This window comes from Tremella mesenterica, assembly GCF_000271645.1.
Source record: "Tremella mesenterica DSM 1558 unplaced genomic scaffold TREMEscaffold_3, whole genome shotgun sequence".
In the NCBI taxonomy this organism is placed as follows: Eukaryota; Fungi; Basidiomycota; class Tremellomycetes; order Tremellales; family Tremellaceae; genus Tremella; species Tremella mesenterica.
The window spans coordinates 1,477,472-1,488,568 of NW_006711227.1; the positions used below are offsets into that span (position 1 = coordinate 1,477,472).

The 11,097-nt window shown below is 46.3% G+C and overlaps 4 protein-coding genes across 4 annotated transcripts; 3 read left to right on the forward strand and 1 right to left on the reverse strand.

Moving 5' to 3' along the window:
- Positions 1 to 354: 354 nt before the first annotated feature.
- On the forward strand, positions 355 to 2,013 carry TREMEDRAFT_68222 (uncharacterized protein; the record flags this gene model as incomplete). Its single annotated transcript, XM_007003650.1, has 4 exons — positions 355 to 619; positions 936 to 1,195; positions 1,489 to 1,705; positions 1,985 to 2,013. 4 exons carry the CDS (start codon positions 355 to 357, stop codon positions 2,011 to 2,013), a joined length of 771 nt encoding a protein of 256 aa, XP_007003712.1.
- Positions 1,986 to 5,360, reverse strand: TREMEDRAFT_43367 (uncharacterized protein; the record flags this gene model as incomplete). The annotated part of the gene is made up of 12 exons (XM_007003308.1): positions 1,986 to 2,536; positions 2,725 to 2,943; positions 2,989 to 3,247; positions 3,416 to 3,562; positions 3,607 to 3,801; positions 3,852 to 4,472; positions 4,519 to 4,678; positions 4,721 to 4,899; positions 4,947 to 4,967; positions 5,016 to 5,077; positions 5,124 to 5,144; positions 5,189 to 5,360. 12 exons carry the CDS (start codon positions 5,358 to 5,360, stop codon positions 2,106 to 2,108), a joined length of 2,487 nt encoding a protein of 828 aa, XP_007003370.1. The 3' UTR covers positions 1,986 to 2,105.
- Positions 5,361 to 5,604: 244 nt separating this feature from the next.
- On the forward strand, positions 5,605 to 6,398 carry TREMEDRAFT_71384 (uncharacterized protein). The gene is made up of 5 exons (XM_007003716.1): positions 5,605 to 5,715; positions 5,762 to 5,805; positions 5,906 to 6,011; positions 6,123 to 6,140; positions 6,217 to 6,398. The coding sequence occupies exons 1-5, from the start codon at positions 5,698 to 5,700 to the stop codon at positions 6,298 to 6,300; spliced, it is 270 nt and encodes an 89-aa protein (XP_007003778.1). The 5' UTR covers positions 5,605 to 5,697; the 3' UTR covers positions 6,301 to 6,398.
- A 615-nt stretch (positions 6,399 to 7,013) lies between these two features.
- On the forward strand, positions 7,014 to 10,695 carry TREMEDRAFT_68225 (uncharacterized protein; the record flags this gene model as incomplete). The annotated part of the gene is made up of 8 exons (XM_007003651.1): positions 7,014 to 7,108; positions 7,157 to 7,238; positions 7,284 to 7,397; positions 7,449 to 7,484; positions 7,527 to 7,609; positions 7,874 to 9,906; positions 10,036 to 10,201; positions 10,503 to 10,695. 8 exons carry the CDS (start codon positions 7,014 to 7,016, stop codon positions 10,693 to 10,695), a joined length of 2,802 nt encoding a protein of 933 aa, XP_007003713.1.
- Positions 10,696 to 11,097: the final 402 nt, after the last annotated feature.

Genomic DNA, 11,097 nt, shown 5'->3' on the forward strand with positions numbered 1-11,097 from the left:
CGAGGTGGACTACGGGAAGACTTTGAGCTGTTTCAGTCGCCGGAATGTGGGAAGGAATGACAAAGACGAGTGAATTGTCTTTTCATTCCCTAATGCATTTCGCTAATCGCTCAGAATCAAACGCCGGAGTGGTAGTATAGCGTCATAACCACGTGGCAAACTACTTGGCACGTGCCTGAGCTAGTACCCTCCGCTCCGAGTTCCGGACTTCTTGCCTTTCGGACACTTCCGATCTTCCGACATCTCCGCACAGCTTCATCCCCTCTCACCTTCCTCTCTCTTGTTCTCATAGTATCACTCAATTTCACAGGATACACAAACACGGTTCACTGACTCAACACCAATCAGGACGACATGTTCGGTCATACTAAGAAACAAGACCCAGACGGTCCACCTCCTTACGCCGGCGACCTTAAACCCACCGCTGGTCCTTCGACAATGTTGGGAACCGTCTACGCTTGTGTACATTTAGCTCGGACGGACCGAGTCAGGATATTAGGATTCCCTCAATCTGTCAGAAGTCCTCTAGGAGTGACTATTAAGAATGCTTGGCCTGTTGGGATTCAAAAGGAGGAAGTTATGGGGAATGGGTATGAATGGAAGTTAGTTGGGAATCCTTGTGAGTGGGTTTTCCCCCTATCTTCTCAAGTCGTCCTCACTATCTCTCATAGTCAACTTCATATCACTGTGATCTCTTTCTACCCTCTTGCTCAAGAGGTCCCATCTACTTCAGCGAAATCAATGTGATCAGGTATGAAATCTTTGACGCTTTGTCAATCTTTAAATCGTCGCTCTATCGAGGCCTACTGTTCTTTCTATATGAACTTAGCTTCAAATTAGGCTCCAGACCTCCACATATTATGCTACACCATACGATATGATCCCACTCGAGAAAAATCAATTCAAAGGAAATGAGATCATATAGCTAATCCCAGGGTCCGGTCAAGGAAGAGAAGCAGTACCAAGTAGAAGACTCATAACTCATATCTTAACAACATTAGCTAATATCGGTTATCATCTCATCATTGCAGCTGATTTATCTAAAAAAATGTATGATAAAGATACTTTATTCTTCCGTTCTGGACCTTCGATACAAAGGAGGTTTTTCGCAATGAGTTTTAATGAATCGGATAAGATTAGGTTGATAGATTCTCCTGATAGGGAAACGTTGGATGCTTTTATTGGGGTTGTACAGGTGAGTAGTCTTTAGTCATACATCGATCCCAAAGACATAGACCTAAACATTGAACTCGACAACAAAGACTCAAATATTGAGTGAGAGAGTGACAGGTGTTGATAGAGAGTGTGTGTGTGACAGAGTGACAGAGGAGGGGGAAACAGGTGTGGAGAGGGAGGGACACACCCAGAGAGAGAAAGAGAGAGAGTGTGTGTGTATTTGTGTGTGAGAGAGAGAGAGAAAGAGAGATATATATTGAGGGAGGGAAGCAAGGAAGGAAGGAAAAGGGAAAAAAAAACTAACCAACTCAGTCATATTGGCCTTTAGGTATCCAAGATTCAAAAGAAAAAGAAGAATCATGTTGGCAAATCAAATTACGTGGAACACCATGGTGGACTTCCAATGGAAATCAAGTTGACGCAGTTCGTCTATTAGCTTGTTCTTTATTAGCAATGTTCGATTCTAGAGGTTATGAAGTTGTAGCTAGTGTAGATTTATCCGTTGGGAATTCTGAAGGTAGTTCGGAGAGTTAGTCAAATCATTTTTACTCTTCCACTCATCATACTTTTTTTTTTACAAAAATCAATATATCCTCAATCACATCGTTCTTCTTCCCTCATTTTTGTTTTTGTTTTTTGTTTTTGGATACTCGATACTCGATACTCGATAAGAGATCACAGTTGATTTGTCAGTTGATACTTGGTTTTTCGCATCTAAAGTTTGACCAATGTTCATCATGTCCACATTATTGTAGATCTTGTATAATCGAAATTGTAATCAGTAGCATGAGATGAGAGTATATGGAAGTGAACGTCGCAATCTGTACATTGAAATGATCATACCAAATGCGGTGCATCAACACCTCACTGTAAAGTAGAGCACTCGTAGATGAAATGTACGAATGTATCAACTACATGTGAAAACATTTCTACTCCAATTGCGTCTTGACAACCTCTTCAATAGCATCAGTCACTTGATCCGTCTGTAACCCAGCTTCTCCCGCATCACCCTTCACACCTATTTTACCCCTCACACCGAATTTGCCAAGACTCATGATTCTATCTCTTGCTTCTTCATACTTCGCCTTCGTCTCCACTACCACGTCCTCTGGTAGAAACACACCCGGGGCGTTTTTCTGACCGGTAGAGATGAGCCAATCGCGTAGGTATTGTTTATCGAAAGAAGGTTGGGGTTGTCCGGGGACGTAAGAAAAGGCAGCCCAGTAACGTGAGGAATCAGGAGTGAGCAATTCGTCGATGAGAATAAGTTTAGGTTTAGAAGTGGTGGGTAGGAGACCAAATTCGAATTTGGTATCGGCCAGAATGAATCCGCGCTCGAGAGCGTAAGCCGCAGCTTCGGCTGTCACGTTAGCGTCTGTCACTTTCATGCGCCCTCATATTGAATTTTGACGCATTTGCAAACTGTCCATTCGGCTATTATCCTGAGAATGGAAAATATCCAACAAAGTGCCGCAGAGTGTTGACGTGGTGCAAAAAAGGAACGAAGAGTTCGAGAAAGGGGACAGCACGGAAGACAAGCAAACTCACTGTACAATTCCAAAGACACACGTTCAATCTCCGCTGCCAACTCTTCCCCGCAGATCTCCTTAACCTTGTCCGGGTGGATATTCTCATCATGTTGACCCAAATCCGCCTTTGTGGAAGGTGTGAAGATAGGTTTTGGGAATTTTTGAGACTCTACCATCCCAGCAGGCATAGGAATACCATGCACCGTCTGAGACTTTTTGTACTCTTGCCATGCGGAGCCTAATCTATCAGCGGACAGGATATCACTCAAGACTCTCCACTGACCAGTGATGTAGCCCCGCACGATAGCCTCAATCTTAACCACTTCGCATTTTCTGACTATCATACTCCTCCCTTCCAATTGCTCCCTGTATTCGTCTAAAGAACGAGGGAATTGGGACCAAGCTGATGTGGGATCAGAGAGACATTCGGGGGAGTCGCTGTTGATGGACGGAGAGAGGACATGATTGGGGATGATGTGTCGAAGTTTGTGGAACCAAAACAGAGAAAGGGTAGTCAGGGTGATGCCCTTTTGCGGAATGCCCTGCGGAGTGAGCACGAATTCATAGCCATCAACGTGCATAGCAGAATTCACGGCAAAAGTCCCCGTTAGACACAGAGGTAGGATGAACGAAAACACCTTCTGTAGATGATGACCCATCTAACTAGGGACTTTATAGAAGAGGAAAGAAAAAGAAGTCTGAACACCCACGTTCTCCATGATGACATCAAACGCAGAGATACGATCCGTAGCAACAAAGAGTAATTTATCCGCATCCGCTTCGTCTGGCAATGAGTAGATATCTCGGACTTTGCCTTTCGCCAGTAATTTTAATTTAGACATGTTGGTTTGAGTCAACTATCGGGTCAGCTTCGCAAATCGTCACAAAGGATTGAGCTGACAGCTGGCCTACTGCTGCTCCCCACACCAACAGGGACGACCTCGGCAGCCTGTTTCTGTTCCTCTTCCAGCGCCGTGGGTCCTGGGAATCCGCCCGCTTTCGCTTGCGCCTTTGCAGCCTTCTCCGCTTCTTTCTGTGCTCGCAAGGCGGCTCGTTCCTCCTCTGATGGCGGGGCAGCGCGAGCGACTTTGGTCTTCTACTCTGGTCAGTGGGTCCAGCGTGTCTTGTTTAATGAAGATAGCTCACCACTTTACCATCAGTCTTGATACCCGCTCCAGGCTTGGTACTGGCTGAGATAGCCTGCACAGACTGATCCGGATAACCAAGCCTCTCAACCTCTTGCCATTCCGGGCTCTCCTCAAACATTTTCCTTATCGGGGACAACAACTTGATCAGGGCGTCCGTCACACCGCCTTTCAAATCACCCGGATGAACTTCTTCCTTGGCATAGGCCTGTTCCAGAGCTTCGTAGGAAGCAAAGTGGATATCTCCCCCGAACTTTTCAGGACGAGTGATCGAAAAGACGGTACCCTCGGGAGCCGTGTCGCTGACAAAGCTTCCTTCTCCTCTGAAACCCTTCTCCCCACGTCCTTGCGCTTGTTCGTCCCTCAACTCTTGCACCGGTATGAGCACTGTTCGTAGGAAAGCGAGCACACCGTTGCCCTCCACTTGTGCTGGTGTACATACAGCGGCCTTCAATTTGGCTGTGATGTCCGCTGGAGAGTCTAGATAGTCAATCTTGGATTTCGGATCGGAAGAGGACATTTTGCCTCCTGAAAGACCAGGGACCATGCCGTTCATGAGATGAGCGCGTTTGGCGTAGCCAAGTCGGGGAAGGTAATGAGCGGCATACATGAAGATTTTTCTCTGCGAATGTCAGCTGATCCGGTGAGATTGCAATGAGGCGGCTGACCTGGTCGACCCCTCCGAACTGAAAGTGCACATCGAGATATTGTTCATCCAGCGCTTGTAAACCAGGATAGAGTAGACTCGACATCAGAGGTGATTCGGACTCTTTGACGACCTCGGCACCGGCGTGTTCTGCCGCTTTGGTAGATACCAACGCATGGAATCTGATAGGTCAACGTGAGCTCAAAAGACGGATTGCGGCGCACTTGTACATGTCCAGAGTGTACTCTTTGGTGAGCTGATATGAAGTACCAGTCACAAACTCCAGTTTATCGATAGGGACACCCAGCGCGGTAAACACGGCCTTAAGCAAGAAGGCATAGTATTTCGTACGATGTTGCAGAACATCGTAGGTTGATTTCGTCGCATCGAGAAAGCCATGCAACTGGACCTGTGTCAGTGTATCTTAGAGGATAACAGGATAAAGCGTACGTCTGCTAGTAGTATCTTGACCTGAACTACATGTCAGCGGTCGTCAAACGTGAGCTAAAGTGAATTCACATTTACACCAGCGGTAAGGAAGTCGGCGATTTTAAGCAAAGGCACACAATAAGCTATGTGAGCTATCTCATAAGCGTCATACTTCGACAGTAGAGCGATACCGCTCACGTCTACCCGTGATAGCAGTCCCTAGGTTGTCAGCATATACAACAACAAAGCCGAACAGAACTCACCCCAATACGCTCGCACGGTTTCACCTTCACTCAACACTTTACGAATAATCTCCCCACTGGTCACCTCTTGAAGACGTCGGATGATACGTTCATACTTTGCCTCGGCCTCCGGAGAAAGAGTGATGATTGGCCCAGAGGTTTCGTGACCCTTTGTGAAGTCTAGGTCTGCCATGATGGGTGATGTTGAAGATTTCTTCCCACTCGAGTGGACTTGGTAGAGGAATGACTATCGCCGCGGGATTATGAGCTTGGGTGGCATAGTGGCGGCCGCGTCGGAGATCGCGGCCGAAGATCCGAAAACTCGATCGCAACCCTGTGATAGATTGCGATTTTCGAGACCCTTTTCAGTTTTCACTCACCGATTCCGTCTCTCCGATTTCTAGTGTTTTCTTCTTTTTCTCTCTCTTCTCATTTCACTTTTTATATAGATCGATAGACAGCATTCACCCCATAGCATTCATCTTTCCGTTTCTTTTCTTGCATCGAACAATCAACTCAATATCATAAAAATGGCTTCTGCTCGTGCGGTGAGTACTTCCCAATGTTGAGTGATTCTTTCAAGCTGATGGTCAGTTCTTGAGGAAGTGGGTGCCCGTCGAGGTGTACCCGATCATCGCGTATGTTCAGAAACTCTACCCTTCACTGCATTCATAGTTCCAAGTGTTTCAGACGCCATAGCGAGGACGTCTGTGCAGAAATAGGCAGCTGACATCGCAGGGTCGTCGGCGTCGCAGTGGGCGGCGCTACATTCTACCTCGCCCGTCTTTCTCAACACTCTGAAGTGGTCTGGGATCGTTCCGGTGATTGGAGGCCTTGGGATAAGGTGAGTCGTTGTTTTTGTTATTCATACATATCTCAGCGTGCGATACTTTCAACGGTCTTGTCGGTGTCAGCGACATATACTGTATGCATGTTCGAATGCTGACGGGCGTAGGTTAAACAGGATCAGAATGTCAGTACCTAATTTCTTTCTCCGTCACCCCCCAACGGTACTTTACCCCTTTCAGTGATCGTGGCTGATTCTTCAGGTCAAATTCCTTTCCTACAACAAAGACTTTTGGGAGAAACGTAAGCTTGGCCAAGGAGAGAAGAGCATGGTCGATGCTATCTGATCTATTTTATGACTTTGTATCTTTTTTGCAGCTGCCTCATCTAGGCTTCTACATGACCACTCTTTTGATATGCATACGCCCGCCGACATGACCACTCACTCGTCTTGCTGCCATGCTGCTTCTTTACATGCTGTACGCTGCGGTGATGGGGAGAAGCGTGCGCTTTGACCGCCTTCGCCCTTGTTCCACCCACGTGACCTGACACGGCTGCACGGACACCCCTTTGTGGCGTTTGAAAAGGCTCAGGCACGGGTTCCGACCGCCCTAGAACTCGGCAAGTCTCAACGGTCAAAATCACACCCACTTGAGACATGTCTACTTTGTCTCTCTTTTAACCCTGTACAACCTTCCTTCCGTGTACCGGTACCGGTCCCGCTCCCCTTCCCCCCTTCCCCCCTCTCCACCCCGCCGTGGAATTTCACAGGGCACCGAGGGCGAGGTTACCGTAGTCATGGAACCGGTCAGGCCCTATAAATCCTGACCACCACCCTCCGTCTTTCCCGTGTTGTTTTTCCTTTTCGACACGAGGTCATGGTCGACATTTCGTGAAATCATCTGTGACACATTCCCATCGAGATCGACACACAGATCGACAATCACATTCTTTTTCTTAACACGATCTTTCCACGCCTCAATTCCTGTACAACATCGACCCATCCCCACAATATAAATACTCACTACCGTCTCTCCTTCCCCCGGATCCCCCGCCAAGCATGTTGTTCTCTTGGGCAGTAACGCTTCTCCATGCTCCCCTCACGATAAAAGCTTTTGACCTTTCAAGTATCTCGCATATCACTTCAGGATCATCGTGTGTCATTTTCAAGATTCATCCTTGGTCATAGCTGACGGACCTCAGTGACATCATCCCTGGGAGGTATATCGTCGAGTTTGACTCTGCATCAAATCTTCAGTCCAGCATCGGCAAGCGGGTCGTGACTGTGGGTCATGCTTGCTGAACTGCAAACATTTGTGCTCACGGACAGGCGCGAGAAGATTTATATCAACAGCTGGATACAGGAGGCGTGTCATACTCTATCAAGCAAGAGTACAACTCAGACTTGTTCTTTGGTGCCTCTGTGCAGCTTTCTTCTGCTCAGGTCAGCGGATATTTACGTTAGGACAACTGTGAACGAGCACTGACATTGTAGGACCTTGAAGTTCTGGCCAGCTCACAAGGAGTGATCGTAAGTGAATTCATGGACGGAAGAGCTGTCACTCAGCTTTAGAACATCTTGCCCGTTCACAGAGTTCAATTGCCTTCTGTTCATGGATCCACATTGAATGCACAGTCGTTCTTCCGAGGTTCTGGGTTCTCAGGTTCCGTTCAACATGCCAACAATGTCACCACCTCCAGCTCCAGCCCCGCCTCGACCATCGTTCCATCCTCCACTGCTCTTCCTGATAATGCCACAATCGGCTTCACTGCCAACAACACATTCGGTCGTCCGACTTCTGTATCGGTCCCTTCGGCCAGTGTCAGTACCAAGACTACGTGCACGAAAGATCGCAAAGGTAAAGAGACCTGCACTACGACAACAGTCACCGTTTCTGCTACTTCATCTTCATCACTGAGATCATCCTCAATTATCTCCAGTCCCAGCTCTTCCACATCTTCTGCCTCTCCAACATCCCAGACTGCACCATATGGTGTTTTAGGACAGCTTCAGGCGGACCGTGTACAGGCTTCTGGGAACAAGGGGAAAGGTATCAAGATCGGTGTCATCGATTCTGGGGTTGACTACACTAGAACCCCCCTCGGAGGTTGTTATGGCCCAAATTGTAAGATTGCAGGAGGGTACGATTTCGTCGGTGATTCTTTCGACGGGTCCAATGATCCTCAACCCGATAACGATCCTTTCGATTCATGTTACGGTCATGGAACCTTCGTTTGCGGTCTGATAGGTGCCAATCCCAATGAATATGGCGTCACGGGTGCGGCACCCGAAGCGAGCATCTACATGTACCGCACGTTCAGCTGTTCAGGTGCTTCTACAGACGATCTCATTGCCACGGCCATGCAAAAAGCATACGAAGATGGGATGGACGTTGTCAACCTTTCCCTCGGTGAACCATCAGCTTGGACCGAAGGTATGTTATCCGTCATGGCTAGTCGGTTAGTCAACATGGGTATCACCGTCGTCGCTTCGGCTGGTAATGCAGGTCAAGTAGGCGCTTTCTACCCTCAAGCTCCTGCCGCTGGTCGAGGTGTCATATCTGTTGGTTCCTTTGATTCTTCTTTCTTCCCCGCTCAACAAGCTTTCGTCAGCACGGGATACGGCCCTATAACTTACTACGATTACAACCCTTTCACTCCTGGAACTTATTCCCTCTACGCTTTCTCTACCGATCCCAATGTTGCCACGGATGGATGTGCTATTCCCGACGGTACACCTGATTTGAGTGGAAAATTAGTACTCATCCGTCGTGGAGGATGTGCCTTGTTGACCAAAGCTCAAAATGCTTATTATCAAGGAGCTTCTGGTATTTTCTTGGTCAACACTCCTGATACTGTACCAGAATACGAAAATTATCCTATCAATTTCGCTTTTGTATCATATGAAGATGGTAACTACCTAATCGATCAATTCGCATCGAATTCCAACACTACCGTGACTTTCAAATACGCACCAATCGCCGCTCCTAATACTTTGACGGCAAACACTACCAGTCTTTTCTCTCAAATTGGACCATCGAACGATTTATACATTACCACTCAAGTCTCTACCGTTGGATCAGATTTAGTTGGATTGATACCTACCGCCTTGGGTAATTGGTCAGTAGAAGAAGGAACTTCTTTCGCTGCTCCTCTCGTAGCTGGTTCCATAGCTTTACTTTTGAATTCTCAAGGAAATTCCAATCTCTCACCTCAAAACGTGAGGGAAATGTTGGAATTTACTTCTCAACCAGTGATCACTTCTTTATCCGATCAAACTCTCGAAACCGTCGCTTCACAAGGTTCTGGAAAAGTAGGGATATATGACGCTATCAACTCTCAAATTTACGTATCTCCATCAGAATTATATCTCAACGACACAGCATATATCAATTCTTTACAATATTTGACCGTCACGAATAAAGGGAAATCATTCACTACCTACAAAATCTCTCACGCACCAGCAGGTACAGCATTAACATACCAATCTGGTCTTGATCAATCTGCAGATGAACCTGTACCACAATCTTCTTCCAGTGCCACCGTACATTTCTCTCAAACTTCCATCTCTTTATTTCCAGGTCAAACAACTATCATAATCCTCTCTTTCTCCCCTCCTTCAGGATTAGACTCAAAACAATTCCCAGTTTATTCAGGATATATCAAGATTTCAGGTGGTTCGACAATTGCCTCTATACCATATTTAGGTTTAGCGGCGAAAATGAAGAATATGCCAGTTTTAGATCCTACCGCATATTATTTAGGAATTGATACTCCGGTCATTATGACCCCCTCGAACGATGTTCAATCAGGTCCTCAAACGTATACTTTCCAAGGTGACGATTATCCAACTATTTTATATAGGTTAGTAGGTGGGACACCTGCATTATACATCGATCTGGTAGGAGTGAATTCTTCTTTGGGTTTTACTCCGAGATACAATACCAAACGGAGTTTGATTGCGGATATCTCTGACCGAGGTATACATCTCGACGAGAGATCTGAGGGGAAACAAGTGAAACGCAGCTTTGTGAGGGAAGAAAGAAATGGGAGATATCCTATCACACGTGCTATGGTGGAAGGGAGAGGAAACGAGAAAAGGGCTAGTGGTTTAGCAGCAGAAATCCTAAAATTGTATTGCGAGTTGACAAATTACAAAGCACCAGGATGTACATCAAAGGGAAGTGGGACATATGATAAAGTTCCAATCATCGGGAATATATATCAAGCTTTGTATATTCCTAGAAAGTGAGTCGATCTCAAAGATTTTCAGTTTTCTTATCATCTTCAACCTTCCCCACACCTACCTTATTTCCTGTCTTTAACTTGCTTTCCGAATCATCATCGCTTACTTCCCTACCCCACCACAACATCTCTAAGACAGCTGCCTCAATCACTGTGAATCACGACAAGATAATCTCAATCCGGAAGAACTTTCTCGAAACGTTATCTTCTCTAAGAGATCCGTTGCTGGAAAAAGCATCTTTGAAAATGACACAACATACTGGATTATTTGACAATGTGCGGAGGAGATGAACTGATAAATCAGCACGGACAACGCAGATGGATCAGGAAACGATTACGGAACAGTTGCTTTGAACCCTCCGGTATTCTTGAATGGAACTACCATACCTAATGGGACGTACAGATTTCTGATGCGTGCTTTACATGTGACGGGGGATCCGGAGACTGAAGAGGATTATGAAAGTTGGTTAAGTCAACCTTTCACTGTGGCGCAGTAGACGTGGTATCCAATCCTATCCGAATACTCGATCAATCGTTTTCGTCAATTATCAACTTTTCTTTTAGTCACTCGTCTCTCCATATTCCCCTTCGCTCATGTTGAACCTTCCCTTAATCTACAATTACATCTACTTCTCTGATATCCCTTCGTCTGATCCACCTCAAACCACGATTAGTCATGCCTCCATTTCACTTTCCCTAGGCGTCCGAGAATCACAGAATTTCAAAACTATAAATCTCCAACTCTCGACGTCCGACCTCAGCTTAATGGCGAGGGTACGAGGGAAGGGTCCCGTCGTACTTTGTTTGTATACGGTTCATCATATAATCAGTCCAATGAAAAGGCTTTCAATCAGTATGAGAAGAATGAACAACGACATATCATTGATCAAAGTGGGAGG

What these genes read in the sequence shown, in the direction of transcription:
- TREMEDRAFT_71384 (XM_007003716.1), top strand. An exon ending in GAGGTGTACCCGATCATCGC is followed by an intron (nt 5,806 to 5,905) that starts GTATGTTCAGAA and finishes CTGACATCGCAG; the next exon opens with GGTCGTCGGCGTCGCAGTGG.